Here is a 27,973-nt window from a genome sequence, read left to right as displayed (position 1 = left end):
GGAGTAGGCGCGCACGTCGCCCACCCTCCGCGCGACGGCAGCCGCAGCCAATCAGCGGCGGGAGGACGCCCCCTCCTCCCCCGAGCGCCTCTCCCCGCCCCGCCCCCTGCGCGGCAGCGCCCGCCCGCCCGCTCGCTGCGGCGACCAGCTCCTGAGGCCGCCGGGCTGCCTGGCCGCTCCGCCATGTGGCTGTTGGCTGCTTGGGTGTTGCTCAGCGCCGTGGGCGCCGGTGAGTTCTCGCCGCCTTCTTTCTCCCTCCCTCGTCGTCCCCTCCCCTGCGGCTGGGGTCGCGGTAGCCGGGCCCGAGACACGTCCCGTCCGCCCCCGCCTCCAACGGAGCTCCGGTGCGGGCGCCCCGCCAGCCGCGGAAGTATCCGCGGCGAGGCGCCGGGGAGCGAGGGAGGGTGTGCGGCTGTGAGGGAAGGAGGGCAGAGCCGCCTTCCCTGGCCCGCGCAGCGGTGGGGGGGCGGGAAAGGGAGGAGCGGGTGTCGCCTTGGCAGCGGGGGACACGTTGACGTGAGGCGGCCGGTCCCGCGGGGCGAGCGAAGCGGAGCGGCCCCCGCCCGCCCTGCGGCCGCGGTTGCGGGGGGAGTGCCGCTCCCTCCGCGCGGCGCGGAGGCTCGCAGTGCCCCTGGCCGGAGCTCCCGGCTCTGTCACCGGCGGCCGCCGAGCAGCGGGCGTGTGTGGGACTGCGATCTGCGTAGCTGCCGCTCGCCATCCGCTGCGGGGGGCGTTCCTCCGGTCCGGCGCCTGTCTGGGTCCCGCACCCTGCCCGGGCATGGGCTGATTTTTGCAAAAGTTGCGGGGGAGAGGAGGGACGCCGTGACCAGCCGCCAAAGCTCTTTGTCTTCCCGCGTCTGGTAGCGTTTGGGCAACGTAGCTTCATGTGCTTTCTTGAAGAAATGATGATCAAACTGGTCGTCTGCTGTACTGGGTCTAGGGTTGGCGACATTTCCTGATCTCAAAAATGTTTGGGTGTCATTGTGTGTAAGTGAGATCTCGCAATCTAACTTGTTACTCTTTTGCGCGCCAAGAAAAAACCCGGTGGGAGAGTTTAAAAAATTACCTTTTCACTGTGGTGCAAATGCTAGGTAGTTCTGCTGTCCATAAGCAGCACATCCAAACCTGCATGTTTAAAGCTAGTATTTAAATTCCTGTCTGAGTTCCTGCAGCTTAAATGCTGAGTGCCCTGGCATGTTTTGTAGCCAGTGAGAAATGCAGGTGTCTGTCAGATGCAAATGCCGAGCTTAGCCAGTTTTGACCTAGTGTGCAGTATTTCTGAATTTGCACTGCATATATAATTTGAAACAACCTTTCTGTGGCAGCTTCACAACTGCATATTCTTCAGAAGCACACCCCCGCCAGCTGCTTATTTTAAGGTTCTAAAATTGTCACCTTTATGGGATACCTTTAAGATCGTAGTCCCTTTAGTGAGACAGAAGCCACGGAACCTCTTCTACTAAAGTGGTCAGATTTGCAGAGGGCAAGACCTGTAAATATTTGTTTGCGTGCTTCTGTTGGTGCATATCTGCAGCCTGCTCCTATTTCTCCAGCACTCTGCTGGTGGAGCAGTTCACATGAGTACTTCTTAATTGGCCTCAGGCAAAATATGCCAGCTCTCATATTCTAAACAACAGCAAACCAGTGCAGTCAGGAATTTGCAGCTCCCTGCCATTCTCTGCTTATACTCATGAGGAAGTCGTGATCCATTTGTTTTAATTTCTTTGCTTTGGTAAATACTTGGAAGTGTAGTTGCTTCCTTTATTTGCAGATAACCTTTCTCAGTGATGGAGTCAGCAGAGGATAAATTCTTCCTAAGAAGTGTATGTGTGCTAGCTCTAAAGGAGAAAAATAAAAACCCCAAAGCCCAACACCCCAAACTCAGAAACCTTTTCGAGGTAGTGTTAAAGTAAAACAGAAGGGAAACTTATTTCAGGAAGAAAAACTGAAGCACTACAGCTTCTAATTGTGGGCATTTATTTTTCATTAGTGTATAGTTTGGGATTTGGGTACAGTTTCCCTTTGTTCTGCTTTTGTTACTTTTATTTTTTGAGGTACAGCTTAAAAATGCAACACAATGAGTAAAATGGGGAATAATTCTTCCTTCATTGTTGAGTGCTGTCATGCGTAATGCATATTTAGCTTTTGATATTCAATAGTAATACAGTGACTTGTGTGAGAATATTAAAGCAATGTTTCAAGGATCAGTGCTTTTTAAGTTTGACCTGAGACTGTTACTTGGAAAAAATTGAGCTACTGCAAATTGTGGCACAACGCTTAACTGATTTTTCTTTTTTCTTCTTCTTTTTTTTTTTTTTTTTTGTCTCTTCCCTTTCCCCTCATTGACTTGAATCATATTGCAATTCTGAGCTGGTTTAAACATGTGAATGCCAGTAGTTCCTCTGCAGTCACTGGAGCTACTGCGATTTGCACGTCTGTGTGCTTACGGTATTAGGGGTTGTGGTCTTGTTTTACAGTACTTATCTTTTCCAATATTTGGTTTTATCAGGTGGATATAGTCAAACATTTTGAACAAGTAATGTTACTGGGACTTAATGAGCAATGACCATTAGGACAGCTATTAAACTAAGTTACAATTTCACACAAACAAGGAAAAATATAGAAAATGTGGGATTCAAAGCTGTCGTATTTTGCAGTCAAGTTAGTTTAATCTCTTTCTTCTGGTTCCTGATGTAATTTAAATACTGATTTTTGGTATTCTCGGGAACTGGTGGACGGGTCTTCATTTCAGATGAAATCTCGACATAGGATTTAGGTCTTTCTTGAAACAAGGTTCAGTCAGTACTGCTATTTTAGAACTGTGGTGCGCTATGGGAGAGAAATGGTAAAAACCAGCAGTGGTAACATAATTCTGTGTGGTGGTGATTTTTTGTTCCCTGCATTGAATTCTGTTGTTAGTAGCATTAATCACAAGGGCTTATAATACAGGGCATTTGTTGTTACTAATTCTCCATTTTCGATTCTATTGTGTGTACACTCAAATGCTAAGTAAGTAATAATCATATTTAATGTATGCTATTTTGTGTGCACCTCCTTCATCGAAAAAGGAAAAGAGAGGATTTGCAAGAAACTATCTTAACCTATGGGCATTTGGCTCCACCTTCAGTGATGAGAAGGAACAAATGACAAAGTTATGCTGGCTAAGCTGCCCTGCCTGCCTTCTTTCAGAAGTGTAAAAGTAGTTTTTATTCTTTCCATGTCCTTTACAAACTGTAAAGGATACTTGTTTGGAGATGATACCTGGACCTCCTTTTATAGGTGCCTGTGTGATCAGCAGCAAAATTTTGAACATCAGTGGGAAAACATGTGATTATATTATATGTATGCTTTGTAGAAACCAGGCCTTAATGCGGTATATCTCTGTATGGCATTTTAGGAGAAGTGTCCATGTAAGTGGCAGCTCAAAGTTTTATTACTTAAAAAAAAAATTATGATAGTTTGTGGTATCTATACATTAAATGGATGTGAGAGTGGCTAAGTCTGTGTATAGGGTTTGTGGTAGAATTATAATAATGCCTTTTTTTCTTCTTTTGTTACTCCCTTAAAGCATGGTTGTCTTTTTGTGGTTTTCCAGGAGAGTTTGTTTTGTTTTTCCAAGTCAGCTGTTGTAGTGTGTTTTGCTTTCTTGACTTGTATATTAAGAAATAATTCTGAATGTGTCAGTTTTCTTTTTCCTTTATAGGTTCTGCCCAGTTGACGTTTAGCGGACCAGATGTTGTTGAAAGAACTGACTGTAATAGAACTGTCACTTTACCTTGCTACGTGAATAATCTAAAGGAGAACAATATAAAAGTCATGTTTGTTACGTGGAAAAAACAAGGAAAAATAATTTTTTCTTTTGATGGAGCAAAACAGGCGTTTTTGAGAGATGAAACGGTCCCATCAGCTAACCTAACGTCTCAGGAGGATTTACCCAAGGGTATTGCCTCTCTAACGCTTATCAGTGCAGAGGCAAGTGTTGGCAATTACAGTTGTGAAGTAACAGAATCAAACAGAGAAGGAGAAACAAGAGTCGAACTTAGACACAGCTCAGGTGAGTTGCCTGCCATTGTTTTAGAACCTGTTGGGAGAGAAAAAAAGCAAAATCTTACAGGAAAGAGAAAAATAGTGAATATGACAATGTATTACTTGAAATTGAAAACACAAAAAATGCAGCATCCGGGCTTTCTAACTTAAATGCCAATATGAGTTATTTTGGATTAAGTTATAGGTGAATGCTTCTGTGGGAAAGATCTGAACACATTTTTTCAGTCTGTAATAGTGTCTGAAGATCACTTGTGTAATATGGTAAAATCCATGCTTTCCCACATCTTTTAGATTGTATAGTCAGTGATATTTTCAGCACCTTCATGTTCTTGCATTGCATACTGAAACATATTCCTAATGTCCTTGTAATACTGAGATGTGTATATCCATCACAGTGGCTGCAGAGATGTCTTCTTTGAAAAATTGCATCTTGCAATTTTTAGTTGTGCTGGAAAAATTAGAGATAGAACAAACAAATTATTTACAAGAGCTCTAAGACTTGATCTGAAGGTGGGCAGTTTTCTGGTGACGTTGAAAATGCTTCTACTAGGTGGTAACTTGTTATGGTTGTCTAGCATTAAGTGTCATCTTCAGAAGACTATGTTGAACTAAAATAATGGTGACTAAGTGATTCATGTCTCATTTAGTGAGCCATTTTACTGTATCTTGTCAGATGCAGCCCATGTGCTTTGGCACCTCACCTGTTGAATAATGGGATCTGCTGTACATGTGCAGTCTGTCTAGTATTTTCACTGAACCTATGTGTGTACTGTTTATTGGTTCTGCACAGGAGACTTGCTGCTCACTTCTGGAAGGTTTCTCAGAAGCACTGAATAAATGCATAGCCTTTGGAGTCTTATGTGTGGACTGTAAATTTTCCCTAGGATGGTTTTGCTCTTAGTTTTTGCATTTGTCGCTGAAGTATTTGTGAAGCTCAGATAGATGTTATTTGTGTCCTGCTGCAACATCTGTGTAATTCACAGTTCTATTTAATTATCGAGTTACCCCTATATACTGCAAAACAAATGTGATCCTGAAATGGATTGGGAGGGGCACAGCCACTGAAAGAGTGAGGGTGCTACAGAATCGTTTGGTTCTTAGAACACTGCAAAACCAGCGGAAGAAGTATAGGCAGCTTTCTTCCTTTTCTTGTAACATCTTCCTCACTTAACATTTTTAGACTGGTTTTGCTATTCAGTGTTAAGCTTTAGAAGAGCAAACAAAGCTTAAGGATATAGTAGAATCAAGTCCCATTTACAAGTTTTATTGCTTTGTTTTTACTTTCTGTATTTAGAATTTTTAAAGTGATGAAAAGACTACAAAGCAGGAAACTGGTGTAATTTTTCTAATTTCATTTTCTAGTTGTCAGTTGCGACGAGGAAGATACTCCAACACCGAAGGATATATGTGGTTGGTGAAGAATTTATAGTTGCGAGGTCACATTAGGTTTGACAGTATATGCTAGAAAATGTCAAACTTAGTCTTTTGTTTGAGGGTTTAGCTTGAAGGTAAAACAGTTGCTCATTCTTTCTTTAAATTCTTCTGCATACTTTCTTGTTGTTTGTTCCTCAGTATTCTAAAGGTATAAGGTAATAGAAGAAAGGGTAGCAAGTGAGTTTTGAAAAGAGTTAGTGAATAATGGAAATCCTGTACTAGACTTCTCTCTGTCATTTCTGAGCGATGAATTCATGCTGTCACTACTAATATGTTCCAACTGATGCTTTTACAAAGATAGTCTTATTAGAGCCAACTGTTCTCCATCTCGCTTTACATCATTCCTGGATTCACATGGGAAGTGGGTAGCAGAGTGAGCAAGACTTTTATGTTAGTCCCCTTGTCTTTGGGCACACTCTTTCCTGATCACTTATTTTCACAGAGAATGACTGTGAAGTCCCCTTCCCTCTTTTCTCCCTTTTTCCCTTTCCTCTCTCCGCTCTTCTCCTCACCCTCTCCCACCCCCAATGTCCAGAAGTCTCTCTTGTTAGTTTGGAACTGACTTCCTTATATTGGTTCTCAAAAGAATACTTTTTGTCAGGAATTTATTGCTATGAAGCACCAGAGTAAGGGAAATGTATTACCAGGAAAATGTGTTCACCTGTTTCTCTTACTTGCATGTTGCATGTTCCAGCAGTATTGCAAGCATTTCCATACAGTAACTGCTTTAGACTCTAAGACTGGACCATATGTGGTTCCATGTTGCATGCTGAAGTCCTGGCAGATACTAGGCTTCATGGCTGCTTTTTTTGAGTTTGTAGCACCTGCTGGTGTCATCTGGAAACATGGCAGAGGATGTGAAACTGCTTTAGAGTCTCTGCTTGCAGATACTTTCAGTTCATTGATAATTCGCAGTTGCATCGAACAGCATCGCTGGGATTTGCCTGTAGGATTTGGCTTATGTAGAGAATGGCAACTGTGGATTGAAATTACTATGCAATTTTAGTTGCTTTTTTGAAAATGCAAATGAAGCAAAAAGCCTTCCTTTAAACAATTTGTTAAATTTGGATTCTTTTGGTGATGAGGAAGTTGGGAGATATTCCTCCATTTCTCTATCTTTAATATATTTTGTGATTGTCTTATGTTTATATGTAACCACAATGTCTTCTTCTGTGAACCCTTCTGGGAGGAGAGGAAGGGGAAGGGGGGAATTTGTGATTTTAAAACTCAAGGTATTCACTTGGCTCTGAAAGTTATGAGGTGTTGGTACTTAATTGCATGTTTCCGGAGCTGCAGATACAACTTTTAAATATGGAGGGTAAGTGCAAGGAATATGCATCTAAACTGAAGGTTGGAAATGTCTTTGGAAGCAACGGTGCAGGCAGAGGAATGGCGGCAAGTATAATGTAAGAAATGGAGACTTTGGATTCCACTGAGTGAGTCTAAATGAAGTTATGAGCTGAAATGCAAGAATCAACTACATTTTCTAGTTCAGTGGAGATGTTTTCAGAATTTCATGTTGGAAGGTGGCTTACACAGTCTTACAGCACGAGTGACTGAACTGCCTAAGGCATCCAAGATGCAGGGGAAAAAAGGCTAAATGGAGGAGGGTGGAAAGACCTAAAGGAAAAAAATGTGTGATTTCTAAAGTTAACAAAGCAGTGCTTCCATCTCACTTAGGTTACCTGCTGTATTCCTTATTACACCTCTGGATTTCTTCAGGAATTACAGCAGTTGAAGGCAGAATAGAATAGCTGGAGGAGCATCAAATTGGACTTTTCATATCTTCCCTGCTTAGCTTAAATGCACTGATTTTCTGATCTGCCATGCTGTTTGTAGTGCCACAAGCTAACCAGCTTGTACTGCCAGACAATAGCATAAACATATCCTCTGCTGCAGTGGAAGCTGAGACCTCCAGTTTGGAAAATTTTAGGGTAACTAGAAATACTAAAAAAAAGACTGTGGCACACAAGATCAGAGTGAAAATCACATAGGTAGAAGTCATAGCTTTCGTAGCCTGTTATCACTCTTAATGCTAACTATTACATACAGGGTTGAGCAATCTAGAGCATAGCCTAAAAGGAGCAGTAAATGTAAAGCTAATAACCTGAGGTTTTGTTTTCTTCCTACCATTTTTCTTTTTTTATTCTCTAGGACCATGGTTTCTTCTAGTGGAAAGTGCTATCATCATAGTGTTGCTGTTATTAGTTATTATTTTCTGTTCGACTCAGTTCAGTTTTATTGGTAAGTATTGACTCTAATTCTTTGCGATTGTTGATTTGTTCTAAAATCACTTGCGTGTGTAAAGGCATCTGTGTAAGATGGAAGGTGGTGCTCACATAGAATTGATCCAGATAATCCACGGAGAGGTGGTACGTCTGCTTGTCAAATAACGTGGCATTTGGTTTGCTCTGGAATCCTCTTCTGATCCTCCATGCTATGTCACTTACGCTCGTTTCTGGAGTTGCTTTTGGTATGAATCAGCTGACGACACCACAAGAGAGTCAACTCATATACAGTTCTCAAGGTAGTTCCTAGTAAGCACTGTTACTTACAGGTTTGGTCAATAAGAGCGCACTAAGCTACACCCTTTTGCACTGTATGATCTTCCATTTCCTTTTCAGTGATCCTTTCAGGACATTTAACATACGTTTTTGGCATCAAGCTACAAAAACGCTAGTCTGCCAGAGCGTTCGCAGAGTTTGGGGTCTTTGGACTGAAAATGTGACCGCATCAAAAAGAAGCATGTTTTGGGGCTTCAAGGTGCCACGTGGTGCCACAGTTACGCTGTGTGGACACCGGCACTCTGTTGTAGGTGCCTGAGCCCTAAGCAGTGGGATGTGGGCCGGTCCGCTTTGTTTGCTTGAGGGCGAGAAGTTGCTTTCTGGGCTTAAGATTTTTAGCAGCTGTATGTCCTCTTAGGTCTGACACACAGCCTAAAGTGTCTGTGTTTAGAGCTAGTCTGCCATGTGGTGATGTTTCTACTGCCAGTACTGTTGCAAACTATGAGCTCTTTTGCATGTGTGTAATTTTTGTAGGGGATATTTGATAATGTCTGCTGTCATTGGTTAGAACAAGGAAGCTCTTTACCGTCAGTTTACCATGACATTATTGAATCATTAGGAACCAAAACATGTTTCATTTTATGGTCAAAAAAATCTATATTATAGAAGGACGGTGCTCTTTTCTTGATGGAAAACTGTTCATTAGTCTTTTAGCACTGGCCAAGTTATAATTTAACACCAACATCAATAATTTTGTTGAATGTTTTTAGAGGCAATACATTCACCAGTGTCAGACATCCTTAGATGTTCTTTATACACTGGTGTCCACCATCTATGCAAGTAGAGCGTGCTTTATGTCCTCATCTTTCAGATGGTTCCTTGCAGTGCCATTTGTTACATCAGTCTTGCAGTTTTTTTCAGCCTTTTTCAATTTGTAGACTTCTAAAAAATAAAAATTTTGTACTTAGGGTTGAGTCCATAAGTAATGGAAAGAAATCACACTCAGTGATTTATAGTAATCATATACAGCCATCTAGATACAATTTTCTTTATTACCATTTTATGAACCTCTGAAAGTGGTATGTGACTCTTCAAAGGTCTATCCATGGTCAGAGGCTGAAAACTAATATATATATATTTTAATTATTTTATTTCCATAGTCTTAGATTCTTGATTTTCATTATTGTTTATAATGGTTTAGGAGTCTCTGCTATGTTAAGGAATTGTCATTGCTTCCCATTCGTAGCAGAACTTTAACATTTTTAATGTTTTGATAAGAAAGTAATAATTGTCCTGAAATAAGATGGATACATCCATGGAGAAACACTGTCATTTCACAGGAGTAGGTTAAGCCTGCTTGGATTTTTTTGCATCTCTACACTTTATTGTGAGATCTGTGACCTCTGTAGGGAAAAGTAATCATGCTACCTCTGACTTAATAAATGTGGGTGTACTTCCTGTTTCTTTTTGTTGTGTGTTGTTGTTGTGTGTTTTTGTTTGTTGTTTGGTTTTTTTCTTCCTTTAATTTGCACTGGTTTAGTTAACCTGTGAATCCAACAATGCTATAGTGTACTTTTAAATAGTTTGTTAAACTGGGCTTGGATTTTTCTGTGTAACACTTGAGAATATATGTTTTCTTGGTTTTGTGTTTTGTGGGGGGCTTTGTTGTTGCATGATGGGCTTGTTGTTGTTTTTTTTGTTTGGTTGGCTGTTTTTTTTCAGTCGATTTGAGGTAGAGTATTGGGGTTTTTTTAGCTTATAGGATTGGCTTTTAGGATTCAAGTATAGTCTATCCACTACTTATTTTTGCCTTTGTGTCTTGCTTTCCATATTTAGCATATTTATAATATGAAAAATTTCCAGTACAAGTATGCAGGAAGTTTTACTATGACTCCTATTCCAAATAAGTTTTTGGTTTAAATGATGGTAGTACTTGAAAGTATGACTGGGATCCTGTTGTATTAGGCAATGTGAATATAATGAAAGATAACATTTTAATTACAAGAGAGAGTATTCTGTAATCCTTCCATAGATAAGATACTATTAAAAATGTTGTCATACATACCCTCTAGAATATTTACTGTATTCTTGTGGTATGTTTTTTGTGCTAACACAATGCATGTAAACAGGATGTTAATTCTGTATGCGCTCCTTGTTTTTCTTTTTGAAATTACGGTATTTGTTTGTTCCCTGTTTGTGGTTACCAATTTCAACATATATCAAGATTGTTTGTCCATTAGTTTTCAAGCTTGGAGCATGAACTGCCTTTTTTGTGTCTTAGTTTTAGCAGTGTATAAAACAAAACCAAGCATGGCTTATTGTGGTGTTTTATTTGTACTGTTCTTTCTTTTTCAAAGACTACTAAAGTGCTGCTGCTTTGAAACCTTCCACTGGAATCAACCATTCATGAGATGGCAGCTATTTAGCAGTGCAATTTTACTGAAAATTAGTCTTGTCTGTGGCATCTGAACGTGTAGGTTATCCCATATCTACTCATCCTCAAAGCATTTTGGTGAGATGGAAACATCACCCTGTTGCCTTGGGGATGGAGGTGATACATCTGAGCTCACACAATGTCGTGGGGAGGAGAATTAAACCTGGAATTTCCAAATCTCTTATTTAAATGTCAGTAGTACGTCTACTGGAATTAACCTGTACCATGTCCCAGAGTTATTTTGATAACATAGCACCTGAATTAGAAAGTGGAATTAAGAATTTGACTAGAACACCAATGCCAGGTTTCATTTATTTGAGTAAGCCATATTAACAATGGAAACAAATAAAGCCTTGGTAATATGTAGAGTTTTTGTTGTTTGTTTGTTTGGGTTTTTTTAGCAGTTCGTTTCTTTAGGACATCAGTCCTAGTCATAAAATCTATGTATTTTAGTGAGAGAATCTGTATGTCTGATTATTCTCCTCTCTGTCTCTTTGTTTTATCTTTAAGCATTAAAATACGAAATTGAATCTCAGAAGAAAACGGGAATTATTGTAGCAGGTGTCATCTTCATAGTTGCTGCTGTTGTAGGCACTGTTCTTTTTGCCCAAGGTAAGTGTATTAAAATTGCCTGCCTAGTTTAAGGGAAAAGCACAAATGAATCTCTTGCCTGCAGTAGTGTGGAAGTTTGTACCACCTATTAATTGCCGTCTCCTAATTTTAAAAGAAAAAAAGAAAAAAAAGTTAAGAAATACAACAGAAACAGCATTGCAGTTATCAGGCCCTGAAATGATCATGAGGAGGTACAGACTCCACGTGTTTTTCTGTTTTCTGTCCTGCTGCCTTGGGTGAATATAAAGGGCTAGGGAGTGACTTCTGGTGAGCTTCCTTTGTCCTTCAATAATTCACTGGTTTCTTCTGATCTAGGGGAGACAAGTCTTTAGTCACTGAAAGCTGTGTATTACTCCAGAAAGCTGCTTTGCTTGTTGTGTTTATTGCCGTTTTAACAAGTACTTGTCATGTATGCGAAATCCTTGTGAGTAGGGGATGGAGTGCAGGCAAGATCCCTAGGAAATGTCAGAATAAGTAGATATGTGGATAATAGTAACCTGAACCTCTCTTGCAGATATGTAGGAAATAGATAGCTTGATTTATAAGTTTGTAATACTTTTAAAAGCCACTAAAACATCAAGCCGCTGGAAGAAGGGATGGAAAAAGTCTATATCATGTTGCATGGGCTGGGCCCAGTCATTGTAAACTGTATGGGATTGTAATATAGGTAAATGCGTGATGTGGGATTTTTTTTCTGGACCCTAAAAAATTGGTAGTACTAATGATTTACTTTTGTTGCCTTGTGCTTTATTCCAATAAAGGATTTCTGTTTTACTAATTTCCATACGAACGTTTGCAGATGGCTATACTGCACAGAATCAAGCTGGTCTTGGCCTAATTGTAGTCCCTGCTATGATTGCGGTACCGCTTCAATACTTTTTGTTTAAAATTGGTGAGTATTTATTTATTCACTGCCTCAAGAACGTACTGATAGAAGAACTGAGCTTCTTTCCCCCATATAAGCTACATACTGTTTTCATTTTTGTAAGTAGATGCTACAGAAGAGTCCTAGATTCCTGACCTTCCGAGTGTCTCAAAACAAAATGTTTAACCTGTGTATGTTTGGATAAGTTGCTTCAGGGAAGAAGTATAAGTTATCTGCTTGAAAAAATGAGATTTAGGGTAGGATATCCAAGTGGTTCCTGCTCTTCCTTCCTGTATCTTCTGACTGTGACGAATAGCTAACTGTCAGAATGTGTGTGTTTCATTTTTTCTACTTAGGGTTTATTTATAATTTTATTTATATATGCATATATTTTTATATGTATGTGTGTATACATAGAAGAGCTCTGAGTGACTTGTGAGTTTTGTTATCACACTGGTTGGCTGAGCTTGGAATTTGGGACAATCTGATTGCTAGCTTTATGTGAATGACCTACCTTTTGTATCTCTTTAGCTAAACTCTAAAACTTACAATTCTGTTTTTCTGTCTTTCTTTCCCAGTTTTGGATAGCCTACCCCCAACAGCATTTGTTCTGATATTTTTTCAAATTGTTGGTTACATAACTGCTGTGGTTGGTTTTGCATTGTGTGTCTCAGGTAAGCAATTTGTGAAAATGTCTTTTTACTTTTGTCTCTACCTGATATTTGTTTATTTTAACACTAAAATGCTGTGGAAGTGGCTTCACTACATTGAGTATTAGCAAGTAACGACTGTGAATGTACTTGAGGACTACTGTGTTAATGCTCTTTTATCTGGTGAAAGAAAAATAGCCCAAAGGCAGCATTACATGTATCAGTTTCATTAGCATGGCTGTATCCAGCATGACTGCATTCTATGAGCAGTTGCTTTAAAAAAAAAAAAAAAAAAAAGAGTAAAGTTAATTGTTTTAATTTTGCAACAGTTAGTGCCCTGAAGAGTCGCCTAAAATCAATGTTGACCTTTATTTCTGTTATACTTAGTGAGGCCTAGGGTATTTAGAAGCTGAACTAGAGTCATAACAATTCTCTCATGTTTAATGAACAAATCAGAAATTCCTTGTTAATCTCCACTTGTATGCAACTGAAAACTGAGTTGCTGGGAAATAAATACCATTGAAACAGCTTAAGAAGGCAAACGCAGTAATCTTGGAAGCATTCTTGGACTGCTTTAAATCTGGTCGTGGCCAGCGTTCTATTCCGGGACTGGAAAACACTCACTGTTGTAAAGTAACACTAACTAAACACACTACACAGTGGTACCTGCCTCTAACCCTCCCTTTTTTCCCTGCCTGCCATCCCCTCTCCCTGCCCCACTAAAGAACCCCACAGCAGAGAAAAGGGTGAATTCAGGACTAGGCATCCTTGTCAGTATATTGTGTAGTAGGATACATACTCGTGTTCGTTTGAAGCACTTTACACCCCTGACTTACTGTTTCCTGGAGACCTTCTTCATTTCAATTGTTCATTTGGTTGGGGATTGAAGAAAAACTATTTCTCTTGGAAGTGGTTTCTAGAGGTTTGTCTGATCTGGGTGAAATGATAGACCTTTCAGTGGAGTTGTGATTTGAGTTTTTTTCTTATTGTTTTGTATTTATGGGAAATATTTATAAGGGATGCCTTAAGTGTTGTCAAATGTAAATGTAAAATAAACTGATGGGAGATTTCCAGTAAAGCATTAATCCTCTAGAATAATCCAAAATGGAAGATGTTTTTATTTTGCTCTCAAATGGAAAATCTCCCTAGTTTTTCAGGGTGACCTTTTCACAGGTCATAGAATCACAGAATCATTTCAGTTGAAAGAGACCCTCAGGATCATTGAGTCCAACCATAACCTAACCTAACTAGCACTAAACCATGTCCCTCAGAACCTTTTCTAAATGCCATTTAAACACCTCCAGGGTTGGTGACTCCACCATTTCCCTGGGCAGCCTGTTACAATGCCTGACAACCCTTGCGGGGAAGAATTTTTTCCTAATATCCAATCTAAACCTTTCCTGGCGCAACTGGAGGCCATTTCCTCTTGTCCTATCACTTGTTACTTGGGAGAAGAGACAAACCCCCTCCATGCTACAACCTCCTTTCAGGTAGTTATAGACAACGATAAGGTCTCCCCTCAGCCTCCTTTTCTCCAGGCTAAACAGCCCCAGTTCCCTCAGCTGCTCCTCATCAGACTTGTGCTCCAGACCCCTCACCAGCTTCATTGCCCTTCTCTGCACTCTCTCCAGCACCTCAGTGTCTTTCTTGTAGTGAAGGGCCCAAAACTGAACACAAGATTCAAGGTGCAGCCTCACCAGTGCTGAGTACAGGAGCACAATCACTTCTCTAGTCCTGCTGGCCACGCTATTCCTGTTACAAGCCAGGATGCTGTTGGCCTTTTTGGCCACCTGGGCACACTGCTGGCTCACATTCAGCCACTGTCAATCAACACCCCCAGATCCCTCTCTGCCAGGCAGCTTCCCAACCACTCTTCCCTGAGCCTGTAGTGCTGCTTGGGGTTGTTGTGACCCAAGTGCAGGACCTGGCACTTGGCCTTGTTAAACCTCATACAGTTGGCCTCAGGCCAGTGATCCAGCTGGTCCAGATCCCTCTGTGTGGAGCAGATCAACACTCCCACCCAGCTTGGTGTCATCTGCAAACTTACTCAGGGTGCACTCAATCCCCTCATCCAGATCATTGATAAAGAGATTAAACAGAACTGTCCCCCGTACTGAGCCCTGGGGAACACCACTCGTGACCAGCCACCAGCTGGGTTTGGCTCCATTCACCACAACAACTCTTTGGGCCTGGCCATCCATGTTACCTGTATCTCTGGAAAGTTAGCTCAGTGACCCTTAAGTGGCAGTAGAAATAGCTCATCATAGGTTGAGCTCACAGGTAGGTGTGATGGTTTCCGGTCCCTGGAAACAAGGATCAGAGAACAAGAAATTAGTGTGGTGAACTATGGCTAGCTTCCCTTCCTTCTCCATGCCAGATCCCTACATATATTAATGGAGGAAAAAAGAGTTCTAAAAGGAAAACTGGGGTGGTGGGAGGAAATGAATGCATTAGATCTTCTCCAAATTGGCTCCTCACTTGCTCTAATTATTCTTCTTAATCATTTGCATCCAGTTGCTTTTCTACATCAGAAAATAAAAAAGTTAATCATCCTCTACGGTTGATTGGTTAGACCATACTGAAGACACTGGTGTTAACTATCTTAACCCAGTGGCTTCTCTCTGGGTGAATTTCAAAAGTGAATTACTGTAAACCAAATAAAGCTAGATCCTGCTCTGTGATATCTCTGTAAACACAGAGAATTTCGTTTAGGTGTGATGAATTTGACCCAGAGCTACCTGCATGATCTTCTCCCTTTTTACCTTTTTTTTTTACCCTGTTTTATCAGTATTCTGTAATTTAATGCAATTGCTCTTCAAACAATTGGGATTGAAAATGTAAGTTTAGGTTTAAAAAACAATTAATGGAAGAATGTTCTTAGTTGCAGTGAATGACAGTAGAGTAGCTAAACTACAGTAGAATAGTACAGCTAAGCAGGATAAATCAGTAAATGCCTCTGTCGTTAAAGAATATACACAGAAAAAGATGCAGAAGTAGTTCTGGGGTAGCTTTGAAAGAGAAATAAGCCTGATAAAAACAAACATGATTAATTTCTTTTAGTATACAGCTATATCTCAAAAGTTTTTGGTTTTACTTGTATCAGGTGTTACAGCTCCTTTTATTGTGTTTTAACAGCTTGTCCTCCGCTACATGGGTCTGTTGTGATTGCTGGCTTAGCTATTATGGCTAGTGCAAATTTGTTTAGTCTGGCTTACGTGTTTATTACAGGTAAGTAGCACCTAATGTTCCACGTTATATATTTTTTTAATACTTAAGTATGCAGAAGAGCAGTTTATTGTACTTTTCAAAGGTAGACATGGCTTATTTGAACATAAGGTGTGATTTCACAATTACATAGCTTTAAAAAATACTGAAAAGTTGTCTATATATTGGCTTTGTTTCATAGAGCCTGTGGGAAATCTTGAGTACAGAAATTTACAGCTTATCATCATAAACTGTCTTGAGATAACACGGACAGGCTTCTTAAGAATGTTTCAGCTGTGGATGGATGTTGCTGTTGAAGCTCTGCATTTACACAGTTGTCTAGCTGAAATTTAGAACAAAGAGCGCAAAAGGATTTCGGGGATTCTCTAGAGTGGGTTATAGGATGGTGCAGACAAAAGCTTATCAAAATACGAATTTAAAGAATCAAAATCTGCCTAGTCATCTCTATTGGTTAGAGGCAGGTTAAAATAAGAGTGATTTGAATGCACACCTTTAATTTTAGTGAATCTTATTTTATCTTATGCTTAGTTTTAAACTTTGTTTCAGAAACTGGTTTGTTCAGATCTCAAAAAAATGAGAGATTTAAAGGTATAAAAGCCAGTCAGGCCTGCTAATTAAGAAAAAGAACCATAGCAATGCCATGTGATTGCAATGCTGGCACGCCACAGCATAATGTTATGTGGACTTTACAGCTTGGGTGTGAAAGCAGAGTGACTTTATTTGTTTCAAGCTGTGTGTGAAGGTCCTTTAAACAGCTTGTTGGTTTGGATGCAGAACCATGTGATTGAGGGTATGTTGCTTCCAGACTTGAGCTGACGTGTGTCCCACCAGTCTGCACTGAACTAGGAAGTCTTGAGGTTTAGTACCTGCACACCACGTGTGGGCATGGTCAGAAATAATAGACCCCGAGACAGGGACAATTTCCATTCAAGATGAAATTAAGGCAGAAGGCTTTTAATATTTGATATCTGAGATAGATGAAGATGAGTAAAAAATGTGACAGAGGTGAAGCAAGCCTTTTAATGATAAAAGTAATTTTACTGACTTTGGGCCCTTGTATGTATGGTTTCGATGCTGTGTGCTAATGGTCTGTATAAATATTGAGTTTGTAGTTTGATTATGCTGTCTGAAGAAGTCAAATGTGATTGTTGGGGTAGATTCTAGCACACCAAAACAAGCACAAAGAATAGTGCATAGCACAATTCATTTTTTGAGCTGAATGCATGAGTGAAACAATTCACAGACTGTACGTAACAGGATTATTCAGTTCTGAAACAGGGGAGCGCTTAGAGGCTTTAAGACTTTACAGATCATCATATTAATATTCAGTAGTTTTGGACAGGGGAAGCTTAAATTTTGTGTTTTGCTACTCTGTTCCAAATTTTATCAGTAGATATTTTTATTCAGTTGGTCATGACATCTGTTCATCTGCCTGGTCACTTTTTTTTTTTTTTTTAATTATTTTAGGTTCCAGAATGAAAGATCATCCTCGTCCAGGGGTAAGCTTAAAATTAATAAATTTGGGGTGACTAGATGGCTCAGGGGATTGTAGTGAGATACTGAACCTTTCTTCACTAGTTCGAATTCAGACCAGGTTGGTAGCAAGCATAAGTTCTGGCTGTGTAACAGATGTCTAATGTTGAGTGAGTTGGTGGTCTTCATTGTCCCTATTGAGTGTGTCTCTAGTACTGTAATTGCCACCCTTACCCAAGCACTACTCTGACTGTTGTGCCCAGATGGAGTTTCAAGGGCTGTCACACAAAGGTGGTGGATGGGAAGGGAAGTTTATTCTTTTACAAAGCGCTTTTTCACATGGATTATAAAGACCTTTTGTCCACCTTAATTAAAATTCTTTTTCATTGAGTGCAAAATACCTTTTCTTTTTTTCTTTGTTACCTAGGTGGCTTATAACAAAGACTTAGGTGCTTTTTTTTCCCTATGGTCTTTTACACCAGAACCTTTTGATATTCCCTTGAATTCACAGCTACATGGATGCTATAGCTTTGATCTTTTTTTTCTTTTCCTGTTTTCCTATAATGCTCCTTAATTTGATGAGATGATCTGAAAGCAGGGTGTCTGTCTTTAGGTCACACAGAACAAATGGAAAAGCACTTTGTTTTTTGTTTTTTTTTAAAGAACACTTTTCAGTCATTTTTTTTTAAATTCTAGAGTAATCATTCCTAAAACAGTGATTTTCATAGGCTTATGTAGTGCTTTCTTGTGATCCATGAATGCAAACTGCCTGATTCCTGGAGATTTGCAGAAACAAGTGAAGAGGCACAACTGTAAAATACAAGTAACATTTCCTTACAGGAGGGGAGCATGGGAAATACTAAGTCATCCCATTTCTTGACCGGCAGCTGTTGTGTGAGACACAGTTTCCAGGTCTCCTCTTCAGTCTACAGCCTGAGACCCAGTTGTTGAAGAAGGGTGGTTTCTAACAGTGGGGCAGGAGAGCTGACCACAGTTAGGGCAAGAGATTTTCTTCTTTTTTCCTTTGCTTTTTCTCATCCATTTTCATTTTAAGGAATAGTATTTCAGAGAATTGGCCTCTTAGTTATGGAAGGAATTTAAGTGCCCAGAGTTTAAAAAAAAAAAAAGAAAAAGAGGTTCACAAAGTTCATTATATTCTGAAAATGAGCTGAAAAGTGTATTGCATATATACTTCTTTGAAAATGCAGTCTTCATCTAACATGCTCATGTTTACTTCCAGAATGGAAGCAAACGGGGGAAGAGGAGATTTTTTTTGTCACGTAGCTTTTGGTTGAAAATAAGCTTTGAAATGGAAACCAGGATGCTAAATAACATCCTTTGTGGAACTCTGTTCTCTTTATGACCTGTTCTCTTCACAAGGTGGTTTTACACTCCAGCAATGATTTGACAAATACAGAAATAGCCACACAGTTCTGTAGTAGTGAACACCATATTACTCTCTGAATTGGCAACAGGAGTGAAATAAAAAGAAATTAAAAAAATTTAGATGTCATTGGAAATCTCATCCACTAAATATACATTTTTTTTCAGCTGCAGTTAGTGGAGGGTCAGATACAGAGGAATGCAGGTGCCCATGAACTTATGGAAGTGCTGGGAAGACCTAGTGGAAAATCAAGCATGTTAACATGTTGCTTGTTTCTATCAAGGGCTGTTCAGCATATATTGAGGCTGTAAATAGGCATGAAGTAATTTTGAAAATACACTTTGATTCTGTGTAATCTAAAGACTATGAAAAACTTAATCTTGGCGAAGTACTTAATTTTGACACTGGGGCACGCTTACAAAACAAGGCTTGATATTTTCTTTAGTCTGAGGGAGAAAAGGTACCATCTTAACCAGTTACTGATTTATTTTTTTATGTTTCTGTAGATTGTGTGTGTGTTGTTTCTGATTATTGTCTACCAGACTAAATGCCCAACTGCGGTGTATTCCCTTTTGAGGAGATTACACTTAATTGCTTGGCTACTATGTTTTTTTTTTCAGTCATGCTGCTTTATTACTAACCGTTGGTCAAATCACAGAAATAATCAGTTAGCTTTCAGAGCTTAAAAGTAGTATCTGCATGCCTTTTGCTGCCACCTAGAGGTATTTCATCCAAGGAAAAATTTGCAGTGGGGAAAAAATAGTCTGGAGAATGCAGTTATTGATTGATTTATTTTTTTTAAGAACTCTAGTCATTAATTTTATTAATGTTCAGCTTTCTTCATTTTTGTAGAATCACTACTTACTGTATATGTCAATTAGAGTAATTTAACTGTGGCGAGCCAAAAGTAAACATGAAGGCTTTTTATACATACGTATATTTTTTAAATGTTTTGCAGAAAGCTGTAGAAGAACCACTAAATGGTAGGTGATATTCAAGGCTTATCTTCTAATTAAGAGAATAATTATGGCAAAAGGTTACGAAATAATTGTAGTTCTCAATACAACAGCACTGAGATGGCAGATTGGTATGTCAACTTGAGTGACTCTTGAGTCAGTAAGAGTTTGATCTCTGGATGAAATTATGCCTGCAGCTCCAGACCCCCTGTTCTATGCTACTGTTCTTGCTAGCCTGTGGCATTGATTTACTGCTTTAGGACAAACTAATATCTCTGGATATTATATCTACCCTCTTCGCTTTGCAAAAAGTCCAACTTTTAAGAGGAAAAGAGACACAGGTCTTGAAAGTTTATGTTAATTCCTCTTCATGAGGATTTATCTTGGTGGAATACTCATGATTATAGCAAAAATCTATCCTTGTCACTCTGTTCTTTTGATATTTCTTTGGGTTGGGGCAATCCTACCATGCTGTTGGGAAGCTCCGGTAGCATTTAAGATGGGGAAATGTATGGTGAGAAAGGGATGGCTCTGGATTTTTTTGTTTTGCTATTCTGCTTACTAATTGGCATGCTGAGTAGTAGCAAGCTCTAACCCAGATTTTAGAATTAATCTGAATATTAGTTATTAAGCATTTCTTGCTGACTGGCACATTACTAATCCATTTGCCTTACTTTTAAAGATGCAAAAGGAGTGATGTTAGAATGATGGTAAGTCCAAATGTATCTCCATATATTTATTTTAGTTAACAATGTGTATTTGGGGATTTGGATGTTTAGAGTTATCCAGTGCTAATAGGATGAAAGTTGGAGGACAGGTTTCAGTGCAGGAACTTTTCTTTTTCCAATTATATTTCATTGAAAAGAAATAATACATATTTTCTGTATAATACATTGTATTCCTAAACAGTGAAGAGGATGAGTCAGTGAGACAGAGAATTATTAAATAGTATGTTTCTGATCAAATGTGGAAAGTCAAATAGTTTGTATGCTTTCTTTATGCTTATGTAGTATTTTAACTGTTTCCTTGGTGGTGGGTTGTTGTATTTGCCTTTTTTGTTTGTTTCCTTTGGGTTTTTTTGTTAATATAACTAAGCCTTCTTTCTGTATTTAATTGGTGATCTCCCATGGACATCCACAGAGTAGTAGTTTAAAAGTAGACTTTCTCTACCCCTTCATTTAAATTCCCTGGATTTTGTTAATTGTTTATATTTCAGTCAGATTTCACTCAATGCTTTTTAGTGTCAGCAGTGTTTACAAACAAACAGAACTGAAACACATATTAATAAAATTTAAGAACTGTTTAAATAACTTCAACTTATTTTTTACAAACCTGAATTTTGACCCTTAAGATCTAAAGGTGTACTGTGGCTTCTGCCCCTTGGTTACACTTGATGTTTAAAGATCTACCAAATACTGTAGACAAAGATGTATGTTACAGTGTCCTGGCCTAACTTAAGATTTCTTCTGGTTTGAAGTGTCCTCCATGCTGGGATCACAGAATCACAGAATGTTAGGGATTGGAAGGGACCTCCAAAGATCATCTAGTCCAATCCCCCTGCCGGAGCAGGAACACCCAGATGAGGCTACACAGGAATGTGTCCAGGTGGGGTTTGAATGTCTCCAGAGAAGGAGACTCCACAACCCCCTGGGCAGCCTGTTCCAGTGCTCTGTCACCCTCACTGAGAAGAAGTTTCTTCTCAAATTTAAGTGGAACCTCTTGTGTTCCAGTTTGAACCCATTACCCTTGTCCTACCATTGGTTGTCACCGAGAAGAGCCTGGCTCCATCCTTGTGACACTCACCCTTTATATATTTGTAAACATTAATAAGGTCACCCCTCAGTCTCCTCTTCTCCAAGCTAAAGAGACCCAGCTCCCTCAGCCTTTCCTCATAAGGGAGATGCTCCACTCCCTTGTTGCCCTGTGCTGGATGGCGCCAGCAGTTCCCTGTCCTTCTTGAACTGAGGGGCTGAGAACTGGACACAATATTCCAGATGTGGTCTCACCAGGGCAGAGCAGAAGGGAAGGAAAACCTCTCTGGACCTACTAACCACCCCCCTTGTAATACACCCCAGGATGCCATTGGCCTTCCTGGCCACAAGGGCACAGTGCTGGCTCATGGTCATCCTGCTGTCCACCAGGACCCACAGGTCCCTTTCCCCTACACTGCTCTCTAATAGGTCATTCCCCAACTTATACTGGAACCTGGGGTTGTTCCTACCCAGATGCAAGACTCTACACTTGCCCTTGTTATATTTCATTAAATTTTTCGCCGCCCAACTCTCCAGCCTGTCCAGGTCTCACTGGATGGCAGCACAGCCTTCTGGCGTGTCAGCCACTCCTCCCAGCTTGGTGTCATCAGCAAACTTGCTGATAGTACACTCTGTTCCCTCATCCAAATAATTGATGAATATATTGAATAGTACTGGTCCCAGTACTGACCCTCGAGGCACTCCACTAGATACAGGCCTCCAACTAGACTCTGTCCCATTGACCACGACTCTCTGGCTTCTTCTCTTCAGCCAGTTCACAGTCCACCTCACTAACTGATCATCCAGGCCACACTCCCTCAGCTTAGCTGTAAGGATGCTGTGGGAGACTGTGTCAAAGGCTTTACTGAAGTCAAGGTAGACCACATCCACCACCCTGCCATCATCTGTCCATCTTGTTATGTCCTCATAAAAGGCTATGAGGTTGGTTAAGCATGACTTCCCCTTGGTGAAGCCATGTTGACTGCCCCTAATGACCCTCTTATCCTTGATATGCCTTGAGATGGCACCAAGGATAAGTTGTTCCATCACTTTCCCAGGGATGGAGGTGAGGCTGACCGGTCTATAATTACCCGGGGTCCTCCTTCTTGCCCTTTTTGAAGACTGGAGTGACATTTGCTTTCCTCCAGTCCTCAGGCACCTCTCCCATTTCCCAAGACTTAGCAAAGATGATGGAGAGTGGTTCAGCAATGACCTCAGCCAGCTCCCTCAGCACCCATGGGTGCATCCCATCCGGACCCTTGGATTTATGGGTGTCCAGATTGCCTAATTGGTCCTTAACCCAGTCCTCATCAACCGAGGCAAACTCCTCCATTGTCCTGACTTCCTCTGGGGCCTCAGCAGTATGGAGCTCCTCAGGACAGCCTTTGACAGAGTAGACAGAGACAAAGAAGGCATTCAGTAACTCTGCCTTCTCTGTATCTTCTGTCACCAGGGCACCCACCTCATTCATCAGTGGGCCTACATTGCCTCTAGTGTTAATCTGTCATGTATTTGAAGCAGCTCTTTCTGTTGTCCTTGACCCCTCTCGCAAGGTTTAATTCTAAGAAGGCCTTTGCTTTCCTAGTTGCCTCCCTGCATCCTCTGACAACAGCCTTATATTCTCCCCAAGTGGCCGGCCCCTACTTCCATGATCTGTAAACTCTACTCTTCCACTTCAGCTTACCCAGCAGTTCCCTGTTCAACCACGCAGGTCTCCTGGCTCCCTTCCTTGACTTCCTGTGTGTTGGGATGCTCTGATCTTGAGCTTGGAAGAAGCAGTCCCTGAACACTAACCAACTGTGTTGGGCCCCTTTACCTTCAAGCAGCCTTGCCCATGGGATTTCCCCTAGCAATTGCCTGAAAAGGCCAAAGTTTGCCTTGCTGAAGTCCAGGGTTGCGATTCTGCTTGCTATTCTGTTCTTGCCACGTGAGATCCTGAACTCCACCATTTCATGGTCATGGCAGCCAAGGCAGCCCTCAACCTTTACCGCTTCAACCAGACCCTCCTTGTTAGTGAGGATGAGATCCAGCAGCGTTCCTCTCTTAGTTGGCTCATCCACCATTTGCATCAGAAAGTTATTGTCAAGGCACTAGAGGAACCTCCTGGACTGTGTCTGGGTGGCTGAGTTCCAGCAAACATCAGGGAAGTTAAAATCCCCCACGACAACCAGGGCCTGTGATTGTGAGGCTGCTCTCAGCTGCCTGTAGAAGGCCTTGTCAACTTCCTCACCCTGATCTGGTGGCCTGTAATAGACACCCACAACAGTATCACCCCTGCCAGCCTGCCCCTTAGTTCTTACCCATAGACTCTCAACTTGCTCCTCATCCATGCTTGGACAATATTCAATACATTGTAGTTGCTTTTTTTTTTGATTTTGTAAGACCGCAACACTGACTATATGTCCTAGTTTATATTAAGCCATGAAATGGGAGGGACTGTATTAATTGGCCTGAAATTCTCAGACTGGTACCTGAAGTGGGTGGCCAAGTCTGTGAAGATTCTTGGTTCCTGCAGCTCGTGTCCATCAGGAGAGTAACAGTGTTTGCCAGGCCAGATTGCTTCCAATGAAGAGCTTATATTTTAGATTAGATGCTCAGGTTTGAAAATGAGAACAGTCTTTTACTGATTCTTTTTGATTCAAAGGCCGTACTTGCTTTTTGTGGGAGTAGGATAAAAGAGCACTTGTTGATGCTCCATTTCTTCTTGGGAGACTGGGCAAACTTGTTGTGAGGTGTCACTACACCCTTTGCATAGTACTCCTGCATCAAATTACAACATTTTGTTAGTCAGGATAAAGAGTAAGGTCACTCTAAATCTTTTAATTTACTTGAAATATTTTAATATCATGCCACTTCTAGAAGGCATGAAGTGACAATGTGACAATAAGTGAGGTACTAGTTAGCCCTAATTGGAAAAAGGTATTATCAGTTGATTTTTGAAACAGGCTTCTTTACAAATACCATGTACTGCTAGGTTTATGTTACTTCTGACTACTACATGATTCATCCAAATATGCCATAGGAGTATTTTCTAAACCGATAGGAATCCAAGCACTTTTGCAGTACAGAGGACAACTGCATTGATGCAATGGATACCAGTTAGTATGATCAGAAGTAGGAGGAGTGGGAGGTAGGTCCTGCTTCAGAAGTGGCTATGGCTTCTTCAAGGCAGTGGTTTGAGATCTGGAAAAATATCAGTATTTGCCAGTCTCTTGCACTCAACACTGACCAGAAGGGAGGTAAAGATGGGATCAATACAGTTACCACATATTCCTGAAGAACAAGGTAGAGTTTTGCTTGGAGATCCAGTTTTAAGTAAGTTGACTGTTTCTTCTTGGGTCTCACTTGGGCTTTTAAAACCCTGCCTCCTCTTCTAATGCTGAGGTAGAGCTTCCAAAAGCACAGAAATCACTAATTATTCACTTTATTTTGACTTTTGGGGTAGGATCAGAAGTCTGTCTGCTTTTTCTACCCTGAAAAATGGATCCTAAAAATAACAATGTTTTACAGATCAAAGGCAAAAGCTCTGACTTGCGAGCTGGAGGCGGGAACCTTTTGAGCTCTGCCTGCTTTCTACCTTAACCTTCCCTTGAAAGTTCATACACAGAATGAAGGGAGAGTTAGTCAGATGCTGAAGCACACTAGTTACACAATGACATGTGAAAATAGACCAGGACTGTGGGTAAAGACAGGACGGGTGAGACACTCAAGTCTGGGAGCTGCTGCGGCTTATTCCTGTTCATTAGTTAGAGCTCCAAGACAGTGTTCACTTTTCTGTTGGGGAGAGGCTGAAACATCACTTGCTGTTAGTATCACTCTTTTCCATGATTTGAGGGCTAAGCATGCTTTCAAAGATTGAAATTAAAAAAAAAAAAATATATATATATATAAATTTTTTTTTAAGCTGTAACTTGGGTAGTCAGTACAAAACGTTGCTGCTCTTCCCAAACAATATTTTTCTTTTCTGTTTCTTTCTTATTCCCAGAAGTGAAGAGTTATGTGACATGTGAAAAGTATACCGCTGTTGATACACCGTGGCCTTGAAGATGCACTACTCAAAGAGAAGAAATTCAGGAAACTAGTTGTTTTGCATGTGTGGCAAAAGTGCTTTTGATATAAATGATGTAATTTTATATATCGTCACAGCAGCTGTAGCGAGGAACATGTGTGTTTGCCCACATGTGATCTTTATTTTCATTTGTAATGGTATATATTGTATGGTTGAGGGTGAGAATATAAAAAGCACTGTTTGCCCACTACAAGGTCTCCCTGCAGTAATCCTTAGTGGTATTATTTTCAAAAACTATCATTAGTCACTGCTTTGATAATGGGCCTGCTCAGCCCAAAGATTGCAATACCATTTAGACTATTGTTTTCTTTATTTGTGTGCATGGGTAAGGTATGGTCATGTGTCTAGGATACAAGCAGGAAGTAGAGATTGTACAAATACATCTTTTCTGACATTCAGTAAAATTTTTATTAAAAAAAAAATAAATAGAATGCTTATACACAAAGTTGCATAAGTACAGAATTTACTCCCCAGCTCTCTTTAAGTTACTAAATGAGTTCTCCTGATTCCACAAAACAGTAGGATTCCTCTTTCTGCACAGTAGTCTTGTGCACTCTGGTGGCTGATATTTTAGTCCAGTGAGGGAGCTCTCGGTGCCTCTTCCATCTTCTTTGATGAGAAAACTGCTCAGCTGTTGGAGCCTAATGCAGCACTGGAATTATGGAACCCAGCAGCTGGTAATTTTTGTGCTGAATGTGGTTCTTGTGCGTGTTCATGTTGTGCAGTGTGTGGTACTGGAAGCAACTTCAGGCTTTCTTAACTCGGTGAATTTGTAAAAGTCACAGATGCTTCATAAAAATAGGAGTTGCCCTATTTAAGTGTGTTTTTGACAGAGTTTTAAAATCTGTTTTCCCAAATGGGGAAAAAAAGGAGCCATTTCATTTCTCTCCCAACTTTGTGATGCTTCATTGCGTCACAAATACATAAAATAGAAAGTAAGTAGGGGGAGCTGATGAGAAGTGAGGAGGCTCAGTTTCTGTATATATGTAAGTGGTACAGTTAAAAATCAGTTTTCTAGGACTTGCACTTTCCATGAGATTTTACCACATTTTACAACTGTTTTGAGAGTTGTTCCAATATAGTTGACTTCTCTCGGACTTTATGTATACTTTGTAGAAATCTTGTCACTGTCTCCTGTTTTTACTAAGGTAATCTATTTCAACGTCACACGAGGTTTTCTCCTTCTAACAAAGCAAAACTTTGTTTGGAAAGCTATTGCTAAACAGTAATGTAATAAATTCCATGTTTTTAAAGATTCTGAGTAATTTGCAAGTCTCAGAGTTGGATGTTATAAACTAATGTTCATATCCATGTTGTGGGTGCATGTTGCAGAGATTCAAGTCTGCATGTTGAGCTCCAAGTCTTGATGCAGACACCTTGCATCAAGAATTCAACAAAATGAAATTGAGGTATCTGAGTTTACAATATTTACTTTAATTAACTGTCCTCTTGCTAGGGCTGCAGGATTGAACCACTTGAAGCAACCCATGGTCCAGCCCTCCCTAAAGTCAGTGGAACTGGCCACAGTGAAGAGGGTTATTCATGTGAAAAAAACATTCAAGCAGCACATGTGGTTTACACTTACTCTCATTCCTTCAAGTTTATCAGTGGGAGTGTTCATAGAAGATTTGAGCTCGTAATATTAATCTTTTGATACAGGTTTTTCCATAATCACAGCAATCTCTACCAAAAGATGGGAGATTAATCTCCACTAACAATTCAGTGTTAGAATTTACCTGATTATGTACCATGCAGGGCTCCCTCTTTATAGCTAGTGATTGCCTCAGGCAAGTTGAGAATTGAGCAGCTGAGGAATAAAAAGCAAACCAACTGGAATTCTGTTGACCTATTCTGCCTTATAGAAGCCATTATGTATAATAGCTTTAAGTTAACTGCAGCAGAACCCGTTTGTGTCACTATGGGATGAGGCTGAGCTGATACAAGGTGTTGCCAAAACCTGAGGAGCTCGGTGTCCATGTACAGGCTGCAGAATCAGTTGCCCCCAGGCCTGGAAGAAACCCACCGTCCCGTTGCTGCGTGAAGGGCTCTGCTCCAGATTTCTTGTAGGTACAGGTTTAAAAGCGGGAGTTTAAAAAGTCATTGGTACACCCAGCCCGTTCCCACTAGTAATTTGAAACCAAAGTTGTTCATAACTGTATGCTTCCATTTGTTGTGTGTATGTGTGTGTGTGTATATATAAATATATAGACATTTTAAATATCTATAAATCTATCATCTTTACCCAAGAAAATGTTTTTATTTATGAAACATGAAACAATTTTGTAAATAGTGTGCTAATATACTTAAAAAATAAAGTCATTTTAAGTTGTTTTTGTGAGAGATTTTCTTGTTGCTATTGCGTTGAGCTTCTGTAACTGCTTCTACAAATTCATAGTCACAGCTGCTCTTCTGCCTGCCTTTCCACCCTCTCTCCCCCCAGATTACTCACTGGGTGTACAAGAATGTTCTCAGTGTTACTTAGGCTGGCATAGATGGTTTTGGTTGGGAGATCTTGGCGTTTCTCCTTAAAAAGGTCATCCAGTTGGGGGAGAAAGTATGTAGATTGCCC

General features: G+C 40.4%; 1 protein-coding gene across 6 annotated transcripts; it reads left to right on the top strand.

Moving 5' to 3' along the window:
• Window positions 1-77: 77 nt before the first annotated feature.
• CD47 (CD47 molecule) lies at window positions 78-27,744 on the top strand. Of its 6 annotated transcripts, XM_082043406.1 has the most exons (12): window positions 78-229; window positions 3,704-4,054; window positions 5,410-5,457; window positions 7,636-7,725; window positions 10,930-11,031; window positions 11,831-11,923; window positions 12,475-12,570; window positions 15,682-15,774; window positions 17,239-17,270; window positions 19,587-19,611; window positions 20,267-20,294; window positions 25,321-27,744. In XM_082043406.1, exons 1-11 carry the CDS (start codon window positions 184-186, stop codon window positions 20,290-20,292), a joined length of 1,002 nt encoding a protein of 333 aa, XP_081899532.1. In that variant the 5' UTR covers window positions 78-183; the 3' UTR covers window positions 20,293-20,294; window positions 25,321-27,744. The 6 variants fall into 6 exon arrangements, with proteins under 6 accessions (XP_081899532.1, XP_081899535.1, XP_081899531.1 ...); XM_082043409.1 differs by lacking the exon at window positions 19,587-19,611; XM_082043405.1 differs by lacking the exon at window positions 20,267-20,294.
• The last annotated feature ends 229 nt before the right edge of the window (window positions 27,745-27,973 follow it).

Source organism: Streptopelia decaocto, assembly GCF_964273445.1.
Source record: "Streptopelia decaocto genome assembly, chromosome: 1".
Taxonomy (NCBI): domain Eukaryota; kingdom Metazoa; phylum Chordata; class Aves; order Columbiformes; family Columbidae; genus Streptopelia; species Streptopelia decaocto.
The sequence above is the reverse complement of the archived record's forward strand: the minus strand, read 5'-3'. Positions and strand labels throughout refer to the sequence as shown.